Source organism: Hemicordylus capensis, chromosome 4, assembly GCF_027244095.1.
Source record: "Hemicordylus capensis ecotype Gifberg chromosome 4, rHemCap1.1.pri, whole genome shotgun sequence".
NCBI lineage: Eukaryota > Metazoa > Chordata > Lepidosauria > Squamata > Cordylidae > Hemicordylus > Hemicordylus capensis.
Genome location: NC_069660.1, coordinates 117953610 through 117981466, shown reverse-complemented (window position 1 = coordinate 117981466; position 27857 = coordinate 117953610). Strand labels below are relative to the sequence as shown.

The 27857-nt window shown below is 41.5% G+C and overlaps 1 protein-coding gene across 9 annotated transcripts in view; it reads left to right on the top strand.

Annotated features, from left to right (window-relative positions):
• TTLL7 (tubulin tyrosine ligase like 7) overlaps positions 1-27857 on the top strand; it is a 136459-nt gene that overhangs the window by 77163 nt on the left and 31439 nt on the right. For all 9 annotated transcript variants that reach the window (XR_008305634.1, XR_008305635.1, XM_053243202.1 and 6 more), the window contains 8 exons: positions 3246-3340; positions 6582-6729; positions 6826-6899; positions 9520-9655; positions 10434-10520; positions 14216-14405; positions 17436-17701; positions 21813-21947. Coding sequence is in view for 7 of the 9 variants with exons in the window: in XM_053243202.1 (XP_053099177.1) it covers positions 3246-3340; positions 6582-6729; positions 6826-6899; positions 9520-9655; positions 10434-10520; positions 14216-14405; positions 17436-17701; positions 21813-21947 (1131 nt within the window). In the remaining 2 variants the exon portion in view is untranslated. The remainder of the gene's footprint in view (positions 1-3245; positions 3341-6581; positions 6730-6825; positions 6900-9519; positions 9656-10433; positions 10521-14215; positions 14406-17435; positions 17702-21812; positions 21948-27857) is intronic.

The window sequence follows — 27857 nt, the reverse complement described above, 5'->3', positions numbered from 1 at the left end:
GACTGGTTTCTTACTGTTATTTCAGTTAAGGTATCACTAGCTAGCCCTATCATCAACAAGGGAGGAGGCAACTCCATCAAGCCCCTTCTTGTGAGGATTCTAATTGACCTATCTGTCTGCAAAGAACTGTTTCTCAGAAGCAAGTTACAGCTGCTATTCTCTGCTCTCCCCCCCCATTGTTATGGTCTACTTTATTAAACTTAATTGTATTTTCAACCAAAGGTTTTTAGAAATTGCACACCATTTGGGGTACTACAATGAAAAAGAAAGTACAGAAACTGAAAAATAAATGAATAAAAAATGAATAAAATAAATATGAATAAAATATGTTTATCAGCAATTTTATTCTTGTTTTTAGACAGTGAAAGCTTCAGCTCTGCAAATATTATCCCCCAGGGCTATATATATATATTTTTTTTTTTTTCTCCTCCAGCCAGGGTCCAAAACTAGCAGTAAGCCTGGAAGAACAACTGAGGGAGGTGTTTGCAGGGAAGCAGTCAGTGAACGGGGTGAGGGGTGGTGGTGGGGAGCAATTAAGCCTCCTCTTGCATTTGCCAGTTATCCCCCTTTCACCTCTGCATTCACATTACTTTGGCCAATGGGAATATACATGTTTGCCAAGGTAATATTTAGTTCTGCCAAATGGCTTGCCTATGACCTTCTTGTCAGTTCATGACTGAGGTGAGAAATTGAACCCAGGACTTCAGCATTAGAATAAAGTAGCCAAGCTAAAATGAGTGGAACAAATAATAATATTGTGTGAAAGATGATGTCCTACCAGCATTTTTAGCCCTTTTCACCCAGTGCCAGTTGAAATAAAATATTATACTTCCTTCTAATGGTATTTGGGCTTTGGCATGTGTCAAAGGGAAGTGGATTCCAGAGTTGTGAGACAATAGCTGAGAATGCTTTTGTAAGTACACACAATATTCTAATTGGGCACGCTTTATTTAACCTTCCTCTTTTGTGCCTTTCCTCAAAGGAGCTCAGCACAGTGTTTTGACGTCACAACAGCCCTATAAAGACTGATGGGCTAAGAGGTAGTAAGATGCCCCAAACCATCCAGTGAGCTTTTCAGTTGAGTGGGGATTTGAAAAAGAGTTTCCCATGCCCAAACCCTGCATCACACTGCACTTCCGATACTAAAAAGAAGGCTTCCCTAGATTGGACTGGAACTTGAAGGGAATTTTGAAAGTGGCTTGCCGCCAGATGTGGGCACCACTGTGCCAAGCAACTGAAAATTCCTCTGTGTCAGCAGTACTGCGCATTGATGTGTGCAAATAGGCTTCCTGGTTCCTGGCCCATTGTTCAGAAATTGCCCTTGTTACTGGACAAGAGAAAAGTTCTCTAATGCAAACTGATATCCATCATCCACTTTAAATTGTTGAACATTCTGAACACAAAGCAGAAATACCTTCTTCTCAGTGTGCTTGCATGACCTTAAAAAACATTACAAGCAGAAGAAAGGGCAATCTCAATGTATGTTTACATCTCATTTTAGTGGTGAACTAACTTGCACCATCTAGTGGAAGAAAGGTGGTAGCTCTTTCAGGCTAAGTCACCTTGTTTCTCCTATAGCTTTCAGAGAAGAATATCATCACTTTTATTTATTCATTCATTCATTCATTCATTCAATTTCTATACCGCCCTTCCAAAAATGGCTCAGGGCAGTTTACACAGAGAAATAATAAATAAATAAGATGGATCCCTGTCCCCAAAGGGCTCACAATCTAAATCTTATTAACTTTATATTTGCTGTTACACTTGTTCAAAGTGATGTATGGTATTGCTCCCAATAACCACTGAAGTCCACGTGATTTAAAAGAACAGGGTGACTTACAGGCATTGTTCATCAGTCTAGAGCATCATTCCATGTTGGCCCAAGATGCCAAATGCTGCCACCCAACTTTTTCTTGCATGCATGGACACATCCATCTCAACATGCTTCCTTTCATTCCTTTATTTCTTCACTGCGATGATAGGGGTTACCTGATGTGAGTGTGTGCACTCCCCCCCACACACACTTCTTTGCAGTAATAACAATAGCCACTTTTATTAAGGGGGATAAAATGTGAAAATAAGCAAACATAGAGAGAAGTGCAACTGAATGTAGATACTCGAGTGAGGCACAGTTCTGCGTTTCCTGTTGGGACATAGTGTTTAATAGAGAATATTTTTAACAATAACTACAAATGAAGTGTTTCTTGAAATCCCATTAATTTGGATAGTGGTTCTAGACATTCATAATAGTGGGTTCTGTGCTTGCGCAGATCAGCTTCGGTTAGAATTCGTTAGCTCCTTGCGACGCCCACAACTGCCCTCTGCACATGACTGCAGTACCCTCTAGTGGTTGTTGGGTGTCCTCTTACTCAGTTTCTTGCTGACCGCCATACGGATCAGTCCTTGGAAACAGCTTGCTCCACGGAAAATTAATCTTTACTCTAAAAATCCTTAAATCGACTACTGGAACGGACATAACTACACTTGACCCAGCAGACTTTGTAAAATGGTTTGAGGCTACCTTTGCAAGGACAACCACAGCAGCAAGGCAGCAATTGGCAAATGCCAAACATCTTGGGAGTCTGAATCACGGACATTGACTTCGTCCATTGTACTAAGGAGACATGCATGGCTAAGAGCTATGGGCCTGCAACAAGAGATGAGAGACAATATTGAAGCTCTCCCATTTGATGGGAAAGGTTTATTCTCAGATAAAACTGACAAAATGATGGAACAATGGAAGAAATCTAGAATAACTGTATGCTTATTTCTAACACAAAAGAACACTGCCCCCAGATACCAACTGTACCAACAATACCAACAGAAACAACAGTTCTATCGCCAATCTGACTGCAAAGATTATAGTTGACAATACCAGCCGTGTAATAGGAAACCGTATTACCCCAGGAACAAAACTAACCAACCTGGACGTAATAAGGCTGCTCATCAAACCAAGCAACAGCTTTGATCTGGACCTGGGCCCTCCTGCACATGGCAACAAGAAGAACAGCTGCAACAACAACCAACTATTACTATACATCTGCACAAGGAAAAACATCTCCTTGATGCCAGTCAAAATAACCATCAAACTGGCAAGCTACGCTCCAGCGTGGCACCATATATAACATCTGATCGGTGGGTTAACTGGGTCCAAATATTATGTGTGTTTTATGAGGGAATATTTCTTAGTTATTGTTTTGTGGATCAAAAATATTTGCTGATGTTCTGTCCATTTAACTTTCCAGATCAATCGTGCCCCAAGCTTTGGTACAGACCAAAAAATAGACTATGATGTGAAAAAAGGTGTTCTGCTGAATGCTCTGAAGCTGCTCAATATAAGGTAAATTTATAATACCAGTTCCTTTTGTTACAATTAGGAAAGAAATAGGAATACATTTTCTTTCTTCAGCTGAGACAACATGGAGGTACTGTTATTGGTTGGTTCACCTAGACCGGAAACTGGAGGTCAAACTCTTCTTGATGGATTTACACCCCCTGTAGGATCTGGTTTGTAATTCAGGGATGCTCCTAGTTCCAGCTTTGTCTCTATAGGCCCAGTTGACTTCAGTAGCTGAGTGGCTTTCACCAGCTGAGGCTTGTGAACAGACAGAGAGGCTGTTCTCATGAGCAGCCTAGCCCAGGCTAGGCTGCTTGTGTGGAGCGCTGGGATCTGCATAGCACTCGTGGTCCCAAGTTGTCCTTTCCTCTGGAGTTCCATACTGCATGGTGCAGTGCAGATAGTCTGGGAGAACAGGCCATGCTTCCAGCAGCATTTCTGTGATTATCTGTGGGGGAAGGTGAGTTGGAGGAGCAGCCTCCCACCTGGTCATGTGGCATAGTTATTTATTCTCTGATAACCTCCAGGATATACTGCTCTCATGTACTGTATATAGGGCTGCCTTTGAAAACTTCAGCTAGTTCAAAACATTACTAATAGACTCCAAACTGGAATGAGCCAGTGAAAACATATATACTGTAATGGATTCTTAAATATCTTCAGTGGTTATTGGTTCATTTTCAACTACACTTCAAAGTGCTGGTGCCTTACCCCTAAAGTCCTACATATCTTGGGGTGCCTACCTCTGCATCTTCCTGTTTATTCACTGCGTTCATCATCAGAGGCCCTCCTTTGGGATTCCTCCCTGCTATTGAAGGTTAGGCAGTGGACAAGAAAAGAAAGAGAGCTTTCTCAGCTGAAGTGCCCTGTTTATGGAACTCTCTCCTCAAGAAGACTTGCCCGGGGCCTCCTTGGTATTTAGAGCACCAGGCAAAGAATTTTGTTATTTTCCCAGGCTTTTAATTGGCATTTTATTCCTGCTGGGTTTTATTTGCTATTTTATTCTTACATTGTTGTATGCTATGTTATTGTTTATTGTACAAGTCACCCTCATAATATTTATATTGATGGGCAGTATATAAATCTACTACATAGGGACACATTGTTCCAAAGTCATGAAAAGTGCTATGGGCAAGCTTGTAATTTAAATTAAATTCTTTGTTTGTAAACAGTCAATCAAATTTCATTTCCTTCTCTCACGAGAGGTTACACTAGCAACCAGCAGGTCAAATCCTGATTTGGCCTGGTAACTGTGGAAGGCCCAGGGCTGGTCTCATCATAAAGTACAAAGCAGTTGTTCATGAAGCAGTTGTTTCAGACAGCAGACTCTGGAACATTGCCATATTCTGTCTACTCTCCACCTTTGCGTGGATTTTTTTTAAGGAGCTCTAGTTCAGAGTAGGGGGCTATTATTTTGACCATTCTCTTTAGGTGTGGAAATGTCTAAGGCTAACAGGGAAGGGCCTTTTTTCACAATAATCTTTTTTTTTTTTTTTAAACCAGCTATTTCCAGAATGGGTCACTGGTGTGGATTTCTTTCATGTGGGCCAGCCTGACAACACATTTGTGTGGGAATCCTTTCTTGGGAACCACTATGGGAGCATTCAAAGAGAAAACATGTGGTGTGATTTGATGGCCCTTTTCCAGTTCAGTATAGGTGCGGTTCAGAATGTCAGTTTATTGAGTGCTGACAGAATGGAGATGCTGGCATCTATTTTATATACTTTCTAAATGTAGGCCTATAGCCCGACTGATCTCAAGGTTGGAAATAACCTTTTAAATCCTGCTAACCTCAGCAGGAAGGTACCGTGTGTATAGATGAGACATTAGGACTTAACTGAGTCATGGGAGGGAATAATGCATGGCTGTCTATAGACCATAAAGTTACTGAAAGAAAAGCCTAACTCTATAGGGAGCCTACTCTCCAGCCACCAAATTCTGTTTTCCTGGAACATAATGCTATAGGATGTTACAGTCCTCAAATGCAATCATTTTAGGTTCCTAGTTGCGGTATTATCATGTTGAGAACTGTCTGTATTTTCCCTAAATTTTAATTTTGAGATATTTTCATGCCTTTTGGCCACTTACTGAGACCTAAATATTATCGTTAACAGAAGATTTTCAGTGTTTTGTGTGTCGTTCTTTGGCTTTATTGTAGACAGGCAAAATTTAGATGAGTTAGAGGGACAAAGTGATTAATGGGGAAAGTTGACTTTCTTTGAGCAAATTTTGTCTGTCTTTTTAAAATGCTTTTAGTGGTAGATTATGTATGATTTCTTCCCTTGTGATGTCTTTCCTTCACAGCCTTTATATATAATATATGATGAAACAAATTTATATATTTGTTTCCTGAATATATGGTTAACAACTAGTATTTGAGGAGAATTATAATTGGCTTTCTTCTCTACATTGACTGATTTAATGTTGTGTGATTATTTCTTTAAAAATATGAACACCCCACCTAATAACTGAAGTTCTTAATGTGGCTTACAATACAATAGACAGTCAGGATGTTTAGAGTCTCTCACAGTGTGGGGTTACCTCATCTGGGCTTCTTGTGATGTCTCTTGCAGTTCCTGGCTCTTGAAAGCAAATGCAAGAGGTCCTGGGGAAACAAAAGTGTTTATCAGCTCTCCCACCAAAATGGCTGTCAAAGGAGCCAGAGTCATGGTCATGTGTTTTTGTGGCTTAAGGCAGCTGAGGATGAAGGAAAACTGAAAAAGCTACTAATGTTGCAGATAGGAGGGAACGAAAAGAGAAAGGAAAGGTCCACCCAAAGTGTCTCAATAGCAGCAGGAGGGACAGGCCAAGGAAGTCAGTGGCTGGTTAGCAGCTAGACAAGCAACAGTCTTCTGTTAGGATCTGGCAACCAGAGCTCCCATCTTAGGGTTTCCAAGCCCATTACTTGGCCCTAATTACATTATTCTGAAAACCTTTCCCATTAACCAAGTAACAAGGTTTCATAGTCTCCTCTCCTAATCTTTGATATCAGGGTTGTCAACTTGTTTATTTTACCATCTTCTGTCTCTGCCTTTAACAGTCATGATGAGGAACTATTAACAAGTGGCCATGCTTATTGCAATGCTGCAAAAAGCCTTGCCAGATGATTCCTGCATCCCAAACTTTTGTTAAAAGCATAGGAGCAGGCCAGACCAGTATCATCTAGCTAGTTAGCAATTTTACTTTCTGGATATATTACTATCTGGATTACTTTCATCATGTTTGCCTGTAATTTCCTTTTCAGGACAAGTGATAAAAGAAAAAATTTAGCCCAGCAAAAAGCAGAAGCTCAGAAGAGACTTTATGGTCAAGGCTCAATGAAAAGGCTGTCACCAGTGTCGTCTGACTGGGAAAAACAGCGTCGCTCTCTGGAAAGGAGAAGAGAGGAATTGGTATTTCAAATAATACAGATATACATATACGAAAAGCCGCTATTTATGTCCTTTCTCAGATGAATTAAATCACTTCTTAAATGTCTTCATTTCTAGAAAGAGAGACTGGCACAAGTACGCAGGCAGCTCTCCAAAGAAGAACATGAAAATAGGCACATGGGAAACTACAGGTAAGTTTGTAAATAATCCTGGATTTCTGTCCAAAATAAGCCATGAATTCAGTTGCTCTGTAAAGAATAGTGGGAATCATTGGCTGATATCCTGACTAATGAAGCACCAGTGTAACATGAGAAGCACCATTGCTTCTGAAAAGTTCAGTTAACTAACTCCACTGCTGGTTTAGCCCTGGGGGCAAATCTGCTTACCTCCCCTTTCCCAGGAAGCACTTTGTCCAACCCAAAAATATGTCCCTGTGGGTTGTATGGCCCTCAAGGATATATTTTCTGATGACATAGAGGAGGTAGGGACGTCATTAGAATTCCTTGACATGCACACCAGCACTGGTGCAGCATTACAACATCAACAAAATATTTATATACTGCTTTTCAACAAAAGCTTCCAAAGCAGTTTTACAGAAAGAAATAATAAATAAATAAATAAGATGGTTCCTTGTCCCCAAAGGGCTCAAAATCTAGAAATAAACATAAGATAGACACCAGCAACAGTCACTGGAGGTACTGTGCTGGGGGTGGATAGAGCCAGTTACTCTCCCCCTGCTCAATAAAGAGAATCACCACATTAAAAAGGTGCCTCTTTGCCCAGTTAGCAGGGGTGCCTTCATTAGCCTGGAAGCCTTCAGAAGCAGTGGTGCTACATCAGTGTGCTTCTTCCATTACACCAGTGCTTGGTTGGTCAAGATGTCAGCCACTGTGCCTATATCACATTTGTGCAATAGTGCAATTCTGGGAGTAATTACACATACCATGAAGAAAGTACCCTTCTAAGGTTGGCAGAGAATAATCAGTAAAACATGGATATGGTATTAGCTTCTTTGGCTTAAAGATGCTATAACCAGCAGCAATCCAGTACAGACATAGTGCTGGTTCCTTTCAAACCAACATCAGGAGCCAGCCCTGGGGACATGTTCTGCCTTCCCTGTGATTCCCTACCCACCCAAATGGCAGTTTCCTGGACAGCCTGATCTTAATACATATTTATTCAGAAGTAAGTACCATTATGTTCAGTGGAACATGTCTGTAAATGCATAGGAATCAGCCCTACAGCAGAACCCTGTATGTGTTTGTTCAGAAGTATGTCCTACTGTGTTAATGGGATTTACTCTCAGGTAAGTATGCATAGGATTGTAGAAGTTCCTTAGTGAGAAGATCTGTAATAGTGGGCAATCTTCTTTGAAGACTACTTGCTGTAATCTTCCTGTGAAATAACCACTGTAATCTTCCTGTTCAATACACAACCACAGGGGAATGTTGACTTTCTTGTGGGGTGCTCTCTCAGTTCACATAGAGTCTGATATGTCCAGTAGGCATGGCAGCTCCGTGGCAGGAATTCTGTAGTAGCAGTAATAATAGTTTGTTTATATATACAGAACCATAGATGAACAGAGTGCTTTACACAATTTTGTAAACCACAGCAAGGTCTGGGCCCTACCTCCAAATCTGATAACTGCTTCTCTGGCTTCTCCAGTTGTCTATAGAAACTGGATCCATTGGACATTCATTCTGGAGATATTCAGGGTGGAAGGAGCTTTGCCCTAATGGGCTGGAAATGGCTCAAGACTGATCGTTGTTTTTTTAAAAAAGTAGCTCATAGGATTTACACTAGCACGCTTTGTTGTTCTACCTTCCATGTGTTTGAGGGTAGGATGAAAAAAGTCCATTATGCAGAATGGTTTTGTCCTTGCAAGGCAGGAGCTATCAAGATACTATCCCGTGTGCTACTATACTGTAGTTTCTACAGGGACACTCGCTATGAATTAATAGTGCCCCTCCTAGCAAATTACCTTGGCTGCCCAGATGAATTCTGTGCTAGTTATCTTTTATCTGACAGTGATGACAAAATCACGTATGCAGTCACTAAGTTTTGCCTTGTTGCCATTAGAATTCATAGTAATAGAGTACCTGCATAGTTAGATTTCATGAAGTTTATGAATACCTGTTACATGAAGTTTATGAATATCTTATTGTTAGTTTGGACTGTATGTATATATTTTTCTGGTCAGTGACTGCAAATAAACTGAACTGAACTAGCTCATAGGATATTCTGCTCCCTCACTTTTTACATCATCTTAAACTCAGTGTTTATATTTGTAAATAATGAAAACAGTATTTTGTTAATGTTTCATGCCTCATACATACATGAAGTTGACATTTCAGTGAGTATTCCAAGACTAAATCTTCATATTTCTTCACATACAAAGACTAAATCTTCATAGAAGAACTAGCACTGCTTTTATAGATGGTTGCACCATCACCCTGTCCTTTCCAGTTGGAATGCATAGATACATTTAACTAGATTTAGTGTTTTCCTAACGTGCATCTCAAATTCATGATGAGAATTGAGCAAATCTGCCCAAGGAGTTTTGTGAGTGAGTTTGGCCTGTCATGTTCCTAGTTTGGCAAATTATGTAGATTTACATTTGATGGATATAATCCACTGAGAAAATCCCATGTGCACATTCCACTGACATGAATGGAAACTGAACTCAGGAGAGCAGATTTGCTCTTGGATGACTTCCATTCATTTCAATATAATGTGTGTAAGAGGTGTTCCCAGTGGATTGTTGGCCTGTCTACCCTTAATTGTTCATCTCTTCTTTTATTACAATTGTAGACGAATTTATCCTCCTGATGATAAGCTGCTACTTGAAAAATATGAAGATTTGTTAGCCACTGCTTTCCAGACATTCCTTGCTGGGAGAGCAGCCTCACTTCAACGGGAGATGAACAACCCCCTAAAAAAGATGAAGGTACCAGTGGATGAAACCACTGACAATCTACCTGTGCTTCTTCTAGTGTATGACATTGTGCAGCATTAAGCCTTCTCTTTAATAAACGTACTGTAGAATGTACCTTTTCAATAGAATCTTTTTTTGGTCCTTCATCTAGTTTATGGAATTAACTGAACTGACCAGTACGTGAGAAAAGTTTTCTGCAAGGCATTCAGCCTGTCTTGCTCCAATATGAAATGTACCTTCCTGAAATGAACATTCTGTTGGCTAGGGCTTGCTTCCATTTTGTGTCCTTACTGAATCCGCAGTGGCCTCTACAAATGTGATAAAGTTTTGAAAACACAGAAAGAAGTTCCAGTAGACTTGGAAAATATCTTGACTGCCTGGTTTCAAAGCTGTAGCAACCCTTTTAAGGAAAAACAAATCTAAACGTTTTTCTCATATACATGTTTTGGCTGGCGTTCCTATGAAAAGCAGTGCTGAAATTCCTATGTAACAACTCTTGCTGTGATCTACATCAATTAGCCTAATGTTTCCTACCATCTTAAAAAATTAATGTTAGCATATATGTGAATAGATTATGGTCAATAGTGGATGATGCAGCTGGGAAAGCATTTACTTCAATCAGATTCATGTTAACTCATCAGTGTAATTTGGCTTTTAAAGGTCTGCACAAACACATTTAGCCTTGGATTTGGAATCCGGCCACTCTTTGAGAAACTAAATGCCATCTTCATAGTCCTACAGTTCTTGTACGTATTTTGTTTTATATTGTTCCATGGATTCAACTTTTCAGGAAGAAGATATCTTGGATCTTCTGGAACAGTGTGAAATGGATGATGAGAAACTGATGGGGAAAACTGTCAGACCACGTGGACCCAAGGTAATCTATTGATTGATCTGATATGTCTCTTCATTTAAAATACTGAAGTTTGGTGTGAGGGTGTGCAGAACTAGTTCTAATTAAACCCAGTTTAGTTTGAATCGGTCTGGTTCGATTGGTTCAAGCTTGAACCAGACCAGCCTGCGCCCCCCCCCCCCCGCCACCCCGGGCTCATTTCTGAGTTTAAAAAGGGACTGATTTCCGAGGTCAAGCTGAACCAGGCCTGGTTCAAATTGAACCAGTTCAGCCTGGTTCAACTGGTTTGGCTATGTTTGTAAAGGGGAACCTGGAAAGGATTCTCCTCTACAAGCAAAGTGGATTCTCTGGCTAAAAAGGGGTTTGAGGGATGGGCATGTGAGGGCTCGATACCGCTGGCAGAAGCCTCTTGGTGGCAGTGGCAGCAACCCCTCTTGGCCCCACCAGCACTCCCCCACATGCAGTAGGATGGCAGGTGTCCCAGTTCCAGCCTCCGCACATACGGATTCCCCTTTACAAGCAAGGCACTCAAACCGGGCCAAACTGGTTTGACAGCACGAACCAAACTGCTGGCCAGTTCTTGCAAACCAGTTTATGGACTGGCAGTTCAGTTTGAATTTGAACCAGTCCACCACGAGCAATTCCGTGCACACCCCTAGTTCGGTGTAGGTAGAAAATGGGTGTTCAGCAGGATAGCTGTATTATTATTATTATTTATTCTGTTTCTATACCGCCCTTCCAAAAATGGCTCAGGGCGGTTTACACAGAGAAATAACAAACAAATAAGATGGATCCCTGTCCCCAAAGTGTCACAATCTAAAAAGAAACATAAGACAGACACCAGCAACAGAAACTGGAAGTGCTGTGCTGTGGATGGATAGGGCCAGTTACTTTCCCCCTGCTCAATAAAGAGAATCACCACATTAAAAAGGTGCCTCTTTGCCCAGTTAGCAGGGGTATAGAGGTGAGGTAAGTTGACAAGGCTAGTGGCTAATGATGTGATTGTATGGAGGATGCACCAATCTTTAGGAGGAAAATTTCAACATATCCATACTATTTCATTTCCCTTTTAGTAAAACAAAAAACCTTCATGAACTGCATACACGTTACAAGCAAGATATTCTTTCCTTTTAATATTTATTTTTACCTGAACTAGCCATTTATAACCTCTAGAGGGCACATTGCACTTACTTACTGGAGTTAAGGTTCCATCCCATACCTTCTATACTGCATTTCTTGTATTATTCATTCATTTGATGTCAAAATGAAGTGTGTGCATGTACACACTCAAGCAGAGATATTTTAAAGAAAAAGGAGTACAGCTATTTGGGGGTCTACATAAGCACATAGTTAGGTTTAGCCATAAAGAAGACTCGTGCTAAGTACATATAAGCAGTGGAAGAAGTGTGATATGACATTTGACAGAGTTTCAGAAAGCAAGGCATGCTGTTCCTTTTTCTTTTGGGGCATGGGGCTGTAGCTCAGTAGTAGAGTGTCTGCTTTGCATGTAGAAGACTCAGGTTCCTTCCCTGGCATCTCCAGATAGGGCTGGGAAAGACTCCTGCCTGAAACCTCGGAGAGCTGCTGCCAGCAGCTTCCTTTTTGATGAGATACTTTAGAAATCTTGGCTCCTTGATTATGTGAGCTGTTGTCCGAGCAAAGCAACTCATAGCAAATAGAGTTTACTCAGTACTGGGTAAAGTGGTACAACTGTGCAGGATAAGGGCTGTTACGTGTCCCAGGTGGGCGTACAGAGATTGGAATATTTCTAAACTTGATCTGTACTTTTGAAATTGAGAGGTACCCCTGCCTGTCTCAAAAGAAGGGTGCTGTACATATTAAACTCAAATGATATTTAAGACTGCACAGTTGGTTAGCAAATCATAAGCAGCCAGGGGCCTATGATGAATAGAATTTCACAAAATCCATTGTCTGCCCTAAAAATTCTGATAAACAGTATTCTCCTGGAGCAATTCCTCACTTTATTATTTCACCAAGAAAGCCTGACACCCTTTTTTTTAAATGTATAGAAAAACCACAACCAACCCTCAACCCTGGCTCCACCTCCATCTTTCTTCTGTCACCACTCCCCTCTCATTCACTTCTTTTCTTTCAGCTTCTTCCCAACAGTCAGCATAAATGGTTATCTACCAAGTCACTTAACCTCCCTATTTTTATTTTCTCCTCATCTGATATCCAACCATGTGGTTGCTTGTCAAAGAACAAATACAGTCATCCCTCGCCCAACCACCAGGGTTCTGTTCCAGGAAATCCTCATGGTTGGCGAATTTACAGTTGGGAAGCAATAGGAAATAATTGAAAACGGGGTTAGGGGAATCACGGTCATGAAATGACAGAAAAATACAGTAAAAATTAGAAAAAAGCACCACCCCGGCCCCTGGGAGATGCCCCCTGACCCCTGAAATTCCCCTCCATCCCATTAAAAAAACAAAAACAAACCCCACTCGCGAAACCGCAGATACTGAATCTTTGCACAGGTCCAAATAATTTAAATATTTCTAATATTGTAATCTAAAGTGCTGTAATGAATCTAGTACATCACCTTGTTATCTGAAGAAATTAGAGAGGTTTTGTAGCTCAGTGGTGTAGCACATACTCTGTGTACTTGAGAATTAAAGTTCAATTTCTTGTCCGCTCAGTTCATATGTTAATTTTGTGTGTGGCTACTGCTTCAAAACCACTCCCCGTGACTGGTTCCTGTACTATATCTTTGACATACAGGTGTTTTGGTTACATCGGTACCAAAACATACAGGAACCCATGATGTGGGTACCCCTCCATCAGAACTGCTGGCTGTGGTGTCATGCACATCCACATGATTGCAGTTACCCACATGATCCAAACAGTCATATTGTACCAATGTAGTGCTAGAGTCTGCTGTGGGGCACTTAGTGGCTGTGCAGCAGCAACTACAATACCAAAGTAATGTATACATCTGCTGTTAAAGGCTCTTGAAGATATGGAAAGCGCCTAGGCTAGGAATGTTGGAAAGTTGGTGGAAGATGTACTTGGACTCTTGTATATACTCTCAGTTGATGTGTATACTTTCTGGGATTATCTCAGGATCAGTTGCTTCCTTCCCTGACTGGAAATGTCTGATTTATGTTAGATACATTTAACATCTGATCAGTTCTAATGTGATTGCATAAAAACATAACTGTTGTTAAAGCATGCTGATCCCTGTTCGGGAAAACACACAAGTCATTGAAAGATTTACTTCACTAGGTCTCAGACTTGAACACACCATATTTGTGTCCTCCCCCCACTTTAACACAGCTGCATTTTGGCATCCCGCCAAAGATGGGAACTTTGAAGCACCTCTAATTTCAATTGGAGAGACTGAAGCACTTTGGTAACTCTTCCATTGAAATCAGTGGGACTGAAAAGTGCTTAACTTTGATTGGCTTGTTGTCCTCTTAGAACATGTAGGTTTTAATTTTTTTTTAAATAGCAGTGTTTTGAAATTTGTAATTATTACAAAACATTAACATCAAATTGATGCATAGCAACATTTAAATATGTGAAATATAAACAACATGTTATTCTGGAACTTCTGAAATTTATTACCATTCTAGCCTAAAACCCCTTGCACCAGCACACCAATTCAGCAACCGTACAGAAGCACGCAGATCGTACACAACAGGATGGAGTAGATAAGGTGAAAATAGAAATGTTGCTCTGACTTTTTTTCCCCCCAGCCCCTGTATTCCATGCCGGAGAGTGCACAGCTCATGAAAAAGCAGAGACACTACAGCAGTGGCAGTAGCAGCGAAAGTAGCAGTGATGTTTCCGAATGGGAGGAGGAAGCTGAAAAAGATGATCAAAATGTGAAGAAAGAAAAAAAAGTCTCATATGATCTTGAAGACAGGCAGCTAATAGAGCGATCCAGTAAGCTATATAAAAACAATGTTAATGACATGGCAAAACAAAAAATATTTTGTTAAAGTTATGTGGTGCTGAATTTAAAAAGACCATTTGATGGTGAATGGAATCTAGGCCAAGTGTCTGAACTTGAATTAATGTTAGATTAATTTTCCATAGGTTTTGCTTTTTCCAGAAGTTGAATGAATGAATTGCTTATTTTGATCGTTGATCAGAAAATAAAAAATGAAACAAAATCATACAAATCTCAATAAAGAAAAACCCCCACTTTAAATCCGTATTAAGTTAAAGGTTTAACTAATAATAACATCACCTCTCAAACTGTAAATTAAACTAATGAAGCTACCAGCTTCTAGCAAATATTCCCAGCTATTGAGCAGAACTTGGCAACATTTAATGAAATTTCATCAGATGTATCAGCTAAGAGCAAATTAAGACAAAAATTATCTGAATGCCCCAGAAATTCTTTTATGAGGGGTAACAAATAATAATCTCAAATGTCCCTATAAAAATTACAATATAGCAGTACATGTACTGTTGTTTCCATACTCCCACTGTTACCAGAACAAAATCTCTCAGCATAAGGTCTTTTATTGTACCTTCCTTCTAGGCCTGCCGTTTGAAGCGCATTGAGATGAGCCAGTGTTAGAGCTTTGTGATACTTGGGAATAGTTATTTTACCAAGATATCTAGCTGGTTTATTGTTGACACCTTGGTTTCCCAAGATAACGCCTCTGGGCATGTGACTAAGCTCTATCTGCTTCTTCATATCAAATATACATTGCTTAACTACCAACTTGGCTTTTGAAAACTCCATAGATCTTAAATAACCTGGGGATAACCCATGATACAACAACTTCTTCTCCACAGCTCGTTTCAAAAAAGATTGAAGGATGGAAATTCAATTTTAACTATAAATCAAAGATACTTAGCCATTGCTGTGTCTCAATTTTGGAAATCCTTTCCTCCAAACAAAGCACCGTAATGGCCATGTGGTACCTGAAAGATACTCCTTAAAATTTTTGATTGAAGGGCTTCTAATTTAACAATTTTTTTTAATGGTCTGATCTGAGCTCCATAGAGTAACTGCATGGAAGATTTAGCTAAAAATAGTTTAGTTGTGGCAGGTATAAATTGGGCACCTCTGAAACAAAAGAAAGAAAAAAATAGCCCTTCTAGATCTCTGAGCATTTAGCAGCACATAATTTAGATGAACATTTCTGCTGCCTGATGCTTCAGAAACTATGCCTAGATATCTAAAGCATATAACTTGTTTAATTTTGTGATTATTTATCTTCCAATTTCTTACTTTGTTCCTTTTGGAGAACACTAGTACCTTGGTCTTGTCATAATTTATTTCTAAGTCATGATCCTTCAGTAAGAAGAAAGGGCATTTAAAGTGTGTCTGAGTCCAGTTGCTGTTTGAGAAAGAAGATCAACATCATCTGCGTATAATAATTAGGGATGTGCGAAACGTTTCGGGTACAGAATGATCTGTACCCGAAACAGCGAATTTCGGGTGATTCGGAGCCGAACCGAATCACCCTCAAAGAAATCCGAATAATTTCGGATCCGAAACAAATCACCCCTGTTTCGGATCTGAAATATTCGGATGTTTCGGAGCTCCATTTTGTGGCCTTCTCCCCCCCCCCCAACATTTTGAGCAATGACGTCTATTTGAATTTCCCGCCTTTTTGCATCCCATTGACTTCAATGCAAAAAGGTCTGATGTGACGTCTGCTCAAATTTCGGGTCCCAGGGGCAAAAGAGTGGGGTGGGGTCGTAGTGCCTAATGGGTGGAGGCTACCACCCCAGTTGCAGAGGGATTGGGCAAAGGGCTGATATTTGGTGAATTTTTGAAGTTTTAGTGTCTTTGGGGCAGATTAGGGGCATAACGTGGGATCTGGGCCAAATGAGTGGGGTGGGGTGGTAGTGCCTAATGGGTGGAGGCTACCACCCCAATTGCAGAGTGATTGGGCAGAGGGCTGATTTTTGGTGAATTTCTGAAGTTTACGCATTTTTAAGGTTTTCCCCCATTAGGTATAATGAAGGGTGTATTGCTTCACGTCGGGGGGAAAGGGGTGGCCTAGAGCGGTGTGGGGTTGGTGGTAGTGCCGGGTAGGGGCAAGGAAGCTACCTGAATTTTTTCAAAGGATTTGGGCAGAGGGCTGATTTTTGGTGAATTGTTGAAGTTTACGCGTCTTTAAGGTTTTTCCTCATAAGGTGGTATAATGGAGCTTTCAGCAGCCCCATAAGTGCACTTGGGGGGTGCTGGGGTGGCCCAGAGCGAGTGGTGGTGAAGTTCACATAGGGTGCCAACCACCCCCATGGGTTCTGTTGTTTCTGAGGTATTCTGAGTGTGGATTCTATGATAGCAAATTAGAGTGGATTCATGGTGTCTCATAGAAAATCTCATTTGCTATCATAGGGAAGAGGAAATGGGTCTGTATATTGCAGAGTTCTTGCAGTGGTCTCAGAACATGTATCATACCTGCCTCCCTGGGTCCCTTAATGAAGGCTGGCCATTCAGTGCTGAATCAGGATTATATTTTGCAGTAGAAGTAAAACAGAGTCCCCGGGTGTAGTACTTGGTTAGGTGGGAGTAAATTTGCCTGAGCTGACTGGAGATATCACTTTCTTCATTTTTGCACTTCCCCAACATTTTTGTCACTTCCAGGGGCAGGGGCATAAGTGCAATAGAGGTTTGATAGGTGGGGGGAAGAAATATAAGGGAAGGAATGATGCTTCATCTGCCTTGCTCTTCCTCAGCAGTATAGCCATCTTGATTGTTGTTGAAGGTATGTGAGCTGGGGAAGTAGTTGCAACATGGATTTAGGAAGGCTAGAGACCCAAATAGAATGTGATTATATATGTGGAAAGAAGTGCCAAGATGTTTCTTTTGATGTTGCTGCTTTCATGCACAAGCACACAAGTTTGAGAATCTCTGTCAAAATGTATATTTGAGAAAGGAAGTGGTTTTGTTCACCAAAATAATTGTTGCATATCCTTTTGTTTACCACACTTTTTTCTTTACAGGCAGAATGAACTGGAAACGGCCCCTTAAAAAAGTCCCATCTTATATATCCACCACATCATCAGCTGGTCCTATAAGACGTTCTGTGAGCTGCCCTCGATCTATTTCAGCCTTGGCTATGCAAGCTGCTGAAAACAGGCCTTTCTCAGCCAAGCCGGTGGTACAGGCCTCTCGTTTATCTTCTGTGAGTAGGTCACACTCTTTAAACAGAGGTTCATCTTCAGTCAAAATGAACACTGCCAACCTGGGTATTGTGCATTCTTCTGTGGTAAGTTAACAAACAACATAATGGTGTTTTCTTTTCTTTTTAAGTGTTCTGGTGGGGGGAAAGCAGGCTTGAGGTGAACATTTGGGTATTGTTGTGTTGTTCTCTAATTAATCAAGCCTAAAATTTCTAGTTCTACAAATACCAATATCCAGATTAAAAATGTCCTGGTGAAAGAGTGTTTTCCATCATGCAAGAAAGGAGGAGTGATTGTCTGCTCTCTTTTCCGCTGTAGTCACCAGTTTCTCCCAAAAATGTGTCTGTTGAAGGCTGTGAGACTTTCAGAGACATATATTCAGGAGCCGTAGGTCCCTGCATGGAGAAGAGGGAACCACAGAAAATTGCCTTGCTCCTTTGCATGGTAGAAAGTGCTCTTTTGTTAGTGTGTCATTAGTCTGGATGTCAGCTATTGAACCTAACCAGCAATTCACATGTAGTGAAATCCAGTGAGAATGAAATCTCTAAATGTAATTTAAAGATTATTCAAACATTGTATTTTGTAATACCAGAAGATGCAGTGGGAGAAAAGGTAAATATAGTTAACTCATAATTACAGATAAAGGTCATTCACATGGCCATTGCAGCCCAGTGGGGAGGGTGCGGGGGAAGGCAAGATCAATCTTACCTCCCCCTGCACCGGATGAGCCGGCTCTTTGCAGTGTGTGGCTTGTGCGCCCACATGATCTGCGCTGCTTTGAGCAGCATGGATCTCTGGAGGCCTGGAAAAAAGAGTCCCAGCCTCCAGGTATCCCCAAATGCCCTGTGCGAGCACTGTGGTGCTCTGAGGGTTTCCTCTCAAGTTGTGTGCTCTAGGTGCCCGGCTCTGTGTCTGCTCAGGCTGCTGCAGCCCAAGCACACACATGATCCTGGGCCTAGGGCAAAGGGTGTGCTTGTGCTTTTTAACCAGATAAAAGCCCAGGTAGCCCACATTCACTATCCAAATCTGGACTATGAGGCTATTCACATGAGCAGCTCTACCCAGGGGGAGGCAGCACCAGGATCAGCCCCGATCCCAGTGCTTCACACGAGCAGCCCTACCCAGGTGGAGCTGCCCGAGCCTGGGTAGAGCTGCTCATGTGAATAGCCTCATAGTCCAGATTTGGATAGTGAATGTGGGATTTTATTGTATCTGAATGTTTATCTAAATTACTAGTCTATCAAATACTTCAGAAGTGTTTTAAGTTGCTTCTGTAGCATCAGTTTTGTTTTTGTTACATAGATCACTATTGTTAATCTTCCTACTCCATTGCTTCTTTATATATTTTAAATACAAAGTGCTGGTTATTACTTTTAAAGCCCTGAATAGGGATGTGCACGGAACCACAGAAGTGTGGTCCGGCACTGGGGGGAGTGTCTCTTTAAGGGGTGGTGGTAGTACTTACCCCCGCCGCTCTTCCCCCTCCGGCGCTGGTGCATTTAAAAATCTTCTTGGGGCAGCAGAGTTCCTCCCTGCCGCCCCTGCCCCCGTCGTTGTCCTTTAAGCCTGCAACGGAGTACAGCTAACGGCGCTTATGCGCCCTGCGCGGCGCGCGCTTGTCTACGCCGCTGGTGCGCATGCGGCAGCGGCAAAAACGAGCACGCGCACTGCGCAGGGCGCATGAGCGCCGTTAGCTGTACTCCGTTGCAGGCTTAAAGGACAACGACGGGGGCAGGGGCGGCAGGGAGGAACTCTGCCGCCCCAAGAAGATTTTTAAATGCACCAGCGCCGGAGGGGGAAGAGCGGCGGGGGGGGGGAAGTACTACCACCCCCCCCTTAAAGAGACACTTCCCCGCCCTTCTGAACCTCCGGACTGCCGGACTTCCGAACTGGTCCGGAGGGCTTTTAAATAGTGCCCGAACCATGCACACTACTAGCCCTGAACGGCTTAGGTCTGGGTTACCTTAGAGAGCACCTTCTTCTACATGATTCCCACTGCACGTTAAGTTCATCTGAGGAGGTCCATCTCCAGTTACCACCAGGATGTCTGGTGGTGACTCAAAGGCGGTGGGCCTTCTCTGTAGCTGCTTCTGGGCTGTGGAATGCACACCCGGCAGAAATCTGTAATCTGCATTCATTATTGACCTTCAGGAGAGCCCTTGACCTATTGGTTTGGCCCGGCCTTCCATGGTTTTTAAACTGTTTTTAAACTGTAAATGTTTGGCCTGGTTTTCCAGGGTTTTGAATGGAAACTGTTTTAAACATTTTAATTGTTAATTGATTTTAATTGTTTTAATGTAAACTGCCCTGAGCCATTTTTTGAAGGGCGGTATAGAAATCAATCAATCAATCAATCAATATTTTTAAAAATATACTTCATAAGTTACTGTAGCAGCCTGGGAGTCAAATCCCTGTGGCTTCTATCCACACTGCTCAAGCAATGTATAGATGAAGGAATATGTGGGGAGCAAAGCATGTGGTTCCCATGCTAATGTGTCTGGCTTCCAGGGACATTGCTTGGGAAGGAATTAACATCTTTAAATGTGTGCTTCCTCCAACCATATGCTACTGGAATGGCCTGGGAAGAATATGCCAGGAAAGTATGTTAATTCTTTAAATAATGAGAAACAGAATTACTAGTGGACTTGGAGTGCTAAAAGCTAGTATTATGTTTATGGAGTATGTGTACTATACATATGGTACTACATTATCGTTTGTAACTAAAAATCTGTATTAGGTGTGCGCACTAAATGTGATTCAGATGCAGAATAATAGCACATCCCTTTAACATGGAGGGATTATACATCCCCTTGAACATGGAGGAGAGCAGGTCCATACCTGCTCCTCTGCTGCTCACCGCCACTTCCTTAATTGTGCCCCCTCCAGATATCATCGCTCACTGGTGGTGCTCTCCCCCAACTGCCTCTGCACAATGCTGGCACTCACAGCCTCCACGCATGCTGATTTAAATAGTGTTTCATGCACATCCCTAGTCTGTATCTGGCCATAAGCATAAAAATACAAAGGAGGAAATCAATAATGTCTTAGTATGCTAAAAAAGTAATTATTTTGAAAAGGTAAGGTGATTTTTATTGAGTTGTAAGATAAAAAGAGATTTAGTGAGTTATTGTTATTTGATTAAAAATCAGTTCCACAAATCAGTAGAAGCTGAGGTGATCCTCAGCACAATTACTGGGAAGTAAGTTTCAGTAAAATCAATTGGATTTTCCTCCAAGGTAAAGCAGTTAGGGCTGTGGTATAAATACAGATAACTTAATCAGTACCCCAGATCTCCAAACCCAGAAGGATATACAAATATAAACAGAATGATCAAAGTAATACATTCTGCATCCTTTCAAACCAGTATTGCTGTACCCTGTCACAAAATATGCTGTGAATTATGTTTTGCTTAATAAGAATTCTTTGTTTCAGCATACTTCTGCACAGATAATCTCAAAGATGGATCGTATATTTTAAAATATTACTTTCCCCCATCATTCATTTGTTGTGGGAAAGATCTTTTTAAGTTCATAAAACAGCATAACAGTGGCTTTATGAGAAATTAATTTTATTATTAATCCACTGATATAGTGTAAAGCACTATGATCAATACAAGCAAGCCATTGTCTGAAGCTTCCTTGTTGTAAATGATCTCCATAAGACAGACTTCAAAATGACCTCTTTAATGCGTAAAATATATTAAAATAATTTACAAATTTTGTGCAAAACATCTAAGCTAAACCAAAACCGAGCAAACTTTTCAGTGTTATCTACCATCCTCAGTGCTCCATTTAGTATGCATACTGAAGGCACTTAAACTGAGGTGACATTGAGATGAGAACCAAGGTTCAATACAATTAGATCGTACGCTAGTATTGATAATACCATTTTGCACTTGTATCCATAAGTGCATGGGGCACTTTTCCTCAGCTGTAAGCAACAACAGGAGAGCCTAGTTTGCACTGGAGCATGGGCAGGGGAGTAAAATTCTAGATCCATTTAATTAAGTGGGATATTCCTGATATCTGGAATATGTTGATTGGTAATTCTTTAAGGTTCCTATCTACCTGTTGTTGTTTTTTTTAAATGAAGAATTAGTAAGGAAAACATTTCTGAATTATACATTCAGTATTATTTTGAAATATTGTAACATCCTTCAGCTCACTGATATAGTCTGCATTGTGTTTGTGTCTGCAGGGTGAAACTCCAATGCAGCAGAGAACAAAAGAACAAGAAGAGGCACTAACAAGGGAGACCCTGGTCATTATCAATGATATGAAGATCAGGTTCCCAGGGAAGACCAATGAAGAAGCAGAATTAATACTTGAAGATGTAAGTATTGAATAAGGAAGTTAGTAAGCATGAGGTGTTTAGTTGTGGGGGATGCAGATATGGGAGTGATGGAATCTGCCACCCCCGCCCCCAAAAACATAGGCAGAAAATAGCTTTGAAGATGGTGCCCCCACCCCCCACTGCCAAATGGTAACATAATGTGGAACAAAACTTCTGCTTCATTTTCCTAAAAATTTAAAACATGCAAACTGATTGGATAGAAAGAATCTTTTATTTGACTGGAGATTATATGGATATTCATGTGATGCATGCATTGCCATTCTTAAAAATAGCAATGCATGCATCATTAAAAGTTACTTTTTAACACAGAGAGGTTAAAAGTAGCTTTTTGAGGGCTCTCTTGCATGTGAGGCTTAAACTGGATAGCGTTTGAGTAGGTCTTCCCTGAGGAAACAGTAACTTTTCTAAGTACATTCAACTACTACATACAGGTTTCCCCTCATATAAACAATTCACAGCCATTTTTAAAGATGTCCTTCTTTGTTTCCTTCTCCACATTTTTTCCATTCCCCACATTCCTGAAAGCTCTGGGGGATTTTTCTGCTGAGAGAGTGGACGAACCTGTTGATGTCCTGGTCTCCCTCTGGTATGAGGAGAGATAGGTTGGGTGATGGATATGGTTGTGCCTAGGCTTCCTCTCCTGACCTGCTGAGTCCAAGTGACTCCCTGGTATACAGGTGAGTCACGGACAATGAAGCAGGCTGGTAGATGGCTTGAGCATCGGCAGAAAACTGCCAGAAAAATTGGCAGAGCATCATTGGTGGAAAAATGTGACTGAACTCAGGCTAGAGCCCATATTAGGGCCTGTTCTAAAACAATGATAGTGGCAAGAAATTCTACTTTTCTGCCACCATTGCATCTGTTCAATGTCATCCAGCATTTTCAAGTGGTTCGGGGCCTCTTATGTTAGGGCCCCAAAGACCCTGGCAGAACCCCCGGCTGTGATCAATTTGCGTTACATTTTGCAGGTAGAATCACCCGTATCTGTTCTGACTTGAATGTTTTTGCAGCACTTGGATGTTGCTGCAAATATACTGGATGTTGCCAGTATACCATCTGATCTTGTTATATTGGATGGTTTTCAGGCTGTGTTGCCTGAGGAGGTGGACAGGCTGCTTGGAAGGCTGAGGCCTACCACGTGTGTGCTTGACCCTTGCCCTTCATGGTTGGTGAAGGCCACTAGGGAGGAACTGGGTCCTTGGGTGGCGGAGCTGGTAGTGCCCCCTCAGCTGAAGGAAGCAGTCATTGTGCCCCTCCTAAAAAAGCCCTTATTGGACCCAGATGATTTAAATAAATTTCAACCATTGTCTAACCTACCCTTTTTGGGCAGGTGTTGGAGAGCATGGTGGCCTCTCAGCACCAGGTGGCCCTGGATGAATCTGATTACTTAGATCCTATCCAGTCTGGCTTCTGGCCTGGATATGGGATAGGTTCTCAGTTTTTAGTTTTTTGTTAACTTATAATTTGAAACGTAAAAGTTATTTTAAATGTAGTTTTAATCTGGTCTTTCAACTTGTTTAACTTTATTAATGTTTTATTTTACATTGTATGTGTTCTGTTGATGCTGTGAGCTGCCCTGAGCAGTAGTGTACTGGTGGGATGGGGTATAAATATCTTTAATAATAATAAAATAAATAATGGTATATTTGCTCTGCCTGGTGGCATGAAATAAAATGTAGCAGGTACAAGTAGTTATTAGGCTTGTGCAAAGATTCACACAGGGCTCTGAAGATCAAAACCAGCACCTTGAGTTGGACCTGGAAACAAACTGGCAGCCAATGTAGCTATTTCAAAATCGGTGTAATATGATCCCAGCGGGCAGCTGTGGATGAAAACCTCACTGCTGGATTTTGCACTAGTTGCAGTTTCTGAATATTCTTCAAGGGTAGCCCTACATGGAGCGCTTTACAGTAATCCAGCCATGACATGACTAAACCATGAGTAACTGTGGCCAGATTTGCCTTCTTGAGAAAATGACGCAGCTGGCTCACTATGCTGAAACTCAAGATCTGATTATGATATTTGGGGTTGGGAAGGAATTTTCTCCCAGACAACTTGACTTTCCCTGTAGCATGTGGATTGATTTTCTTTCTTGTGTGAGCCATTTGGAATTCTGCTCTTCAAGCAGTATCTGAAACACACTTGTTCTGACTGGTCCATGCACACCTCTGGCCCTCAATCACATGGTGAACCATTCATGAAAACTGAACTGTACATTAATACAGCTGGCAGTGATTTCTACAATTGCAGCTGATTCATGAACATTTTCCCCAACTGCTAAGATTGTGGTCCAGAGAATGATCTGAAGGCAGATGATACAGTCACCCTGCTGAGGCTCAGTAGATCTGAGTATGGTCTGAGTCATCTGGGTACCCCACAATCAGCACTTTGAGCTCCTGGGGGAAATCCACCACGGAAGTATGCAACTGACCCCCTCCTTAAAAGAAAGGGAAACCTTAGACCAGGCCTGCTCAATTTAGGTCCCCCAGCTGTTTTTGGACCACAACTCCCATAATCCCCAGCCACAGTGGCCAATAGCCAGGGATTATGGGAATTGTAGGCCAACATCTGAAGGAGGGCCGAAGTTGAGCAGCCCTGCTTTAGACCATTAATTAAATAATCCTGTCTGGACCCCACTGTGTTACTGGCCTATCTCCACTTTGCCATTCTTAGGCAAGGTATTAGAGTGGGTCATATCTGTCCAATCCACAGGTTCCTGAGTGATACTAATTGCTTTGATCCTTTTCAGACCAGCTTCCAGCCTAGTTTTCAGGGCTGAGACTGCTTTGGTTTCCCTGTTGGATGGCCTCTGCTGGGAACCTGACAGGGAAAATAAGTCCTAGAGGTTCTACTGGACCTCTCAACAACTTTTGATAACATTGATCATGTCTTTCTCCACTTTTTCTGAAATGAGATTGGTAGCATAGTGTTATGCTGGTTCTGGACCTCCCTGCAGGCTCCCAGTCTGTTTCTGGGCTCAAAATGCTGGTTATGATCTTAAGATATGCTGTGCTCTTATATTGTCTGGGCCCAGCATATCTTAAGGAACACCTTCTCCCATATGAACCTGTCTGCATGCTAACATTTTCAGCTGGAGGCCTGCTCTGGTTTCTACCATCCACAGAGGTCTGGTTGGCAGGGTCTTGTGTCAGGGCATTCTTGGTAGCAGTTCCCTGACAGTAAAGGAAAGATTGTGCTGTTGAGTTGGTGTCGACTCCTGGCAACCACAGAGCCGTATGGTTTTCATGGTAGAATACAGGAGTGGTTTACCACTGCCTTTCTCCCATGCAGTATGAGATGATGCCTTTGCCATTGTCACTGAAGTGAGCATCCGCCTCCAGCACCTTCCTGTATCACTGCTGCCTGATATAGGTGACTACAAATACATATTTACTAGGCACAGTTTGGGAAGCACACCAGTGGGGATTCGAACTAACAGCCTCTTGCTCTCTAGGCAAGCTGCTTCGCCGCTGTGCAGCTGAGTTCCTGACAGTGGAACTCCCTTATCCCTTGGGTTTGGATGTCCCCTTCACTCGCTGTATTTTGTCACAGAGTGAAGATGTTCTTATTCAAGCAAGCATATGCCCTGTCTTGACTTGTTTGGCTTTTTGGCTTCCCTCTGCTGTGCTTCTGCTTTATTTGATATTATGATTGTGTGTGGTTTTGTTAATTGTTTTAGTGATCAGTCTTGTTTTATTCCTTTAGCTTGTACGTCACTTTGGCAATATTTTGTGGAAAAGTGGCATATAAATTTGGTAAATAAATCAAAGCCAGATATACATTTAATACATAAATAGGGCACCTGCTATGCCTGCATCCATGTGTTACTTATTTTTCATTAGCTCTCTTCCACAATATTTGGCTCTGTGTGTGTGTGTGTGAGACCAAGGAAGAGATCTAGCAGCATGAGACATTTGCAGCATGAGTGAACATAGTTGTTCTTTGGGAGGAGTTCTTCTGTGTTGGAAATTGGGGGGTCCTAACTATCTTGGCTTATTTTGACTTTCAGAACAGCTTTTCATTATTATTATTATTGTTTGAGGTGGGGAAAGGCAGACAAGCATGTCAGTATTGAATTATTTGATCTTGTAATCATGAGGCATTTTATATTTTTCTTGCTTTCTGCTAATAACCTATATTTTGATGTTGACTATCAATCACTTGGGCATCAGATGAGTTATTTGAAAGTCAAGTCCTTGTGAGGAAAATAATACGAAACTTCCTCTGCTTTTACCTGTCAACGGGGACATTTTTAAACCTATTTCTCCCCTATCTCCTATATAGCTAATCTTTAAACTATAGTTTGATTTTTGCGCCATCTAGTGGTACAGCTTGAAATAGTATTTGGTAGGAACAATACATTTTTAATATGTTGTTGTATTAAAGTACTATTCTGTTAAAAACCTCATGGAAATTTTACAAAGGAACCAGGCAATGAGAATGTGGTACTAGGAGTGCCTGTATTGACTGACTGGAGTGGTAGAGCACACATTTTGGTGCACAAGATTCCACTTTCAGTCCTGACATTTGCAGTTAAGGGATCACAAGTAGCACAGCTGGAAAAGCCCCCCCTTTTAGGACTCTGGACATTTGCTGCCTGTCAAAGTTAACAGAGCTGGACTGGACAGACCAATGATTTGAGACAGCTTTTTCTTTTCATATGACTACTTGTTAGTTTTCAAAAAAAAAAATCTGGTTTTGATCCAAAGGTACTAAATAACTTGGGCCCCTCTGCTTGTTCAAGTGATTTAGTATGGTGGGATGGGAGCTTGTATATATGCATGCATGCATGGGTAGTATAATCAAGAAGGTACTATTAGATGATCCAAGACAACTGTGATATTACAAGAGGACTTGCTTATGTGAGAGCTTAATACTGAGATTGCTTTCTTCAGCCCTGGAACTCTTTCAAGCAATCCAGGAGCCATCCCAAGGCTGTACTGAGTTCAGACTGAGGAGAGCCACTTGATTTGCTGTAAGATCATTGTGAGAACAAACAAAAATAGGATTATCTCTGAGTGGTGTTCATAGTTCCCTAGAGAAATACAGTTACCCATGAATTACTCAAGGAGTCAGCTTAGAGGTGAGGTTAAACCCCTTGGAATTCCTTCCTTGGATACACAAGACTTGTTATCTCAGGCTGTTAGTTAAGGGAACCCTCTCACAGTGTTAATGTGATATAAGAGTGGGAATATGGAGCTGGTACTGAGATCTGTGCCCTCTGTAGGATGCATAAGCAGGGTACTTCATACAGGAAACTTCTCTTTATGGTATGGTATGGTATGGTATGGTATGGTATGGTATTTATTTATTTATTTAATTTCTATACTGCCTGATATAGAAATCTCCAGGTGGTGTACTAGTTAAGACATAATATAAAACCAATATAAAACAGTTGAAATTCATAAAGCAGATACAAATCTCAATAAATAAAAACACATTAAAATTTCAATTTCAATTGAAAGCCTGGGGAAACAGGTACATCTTCAGGGTCCTCCTAAAAACAAACAGAGAAGGAGATGCTCTTATTTTAGCAGGGAGCGCATTCCAAAGCCCCAGGACAGCCACAAAGAAGGCCTGGTCCCGAGTTGCCACCAAACGAGTTGGCGACAACTGTAACTGGACCTCTCCAGATGATATTAATAGGCAACAGGGTGCATGATAGAGAAGGCGCTCTCTTAAGTACCAGTGTTCCCTCTAACGGATTCCCAGATGTAGTTCACTACAACTCCCAGCATCCCCAGGTGCAATGACCTTTGTCTTGGGATTATGGGAGTTGTAGTCCACAACATCTGGGAATTCCTCAGATTCACAGAAGGGGAGGCAATTTACCAGTATGCAGTCTTGCCTTTCGGACTTTCGACAGCACCAAAAGTATTTACCAAAGTG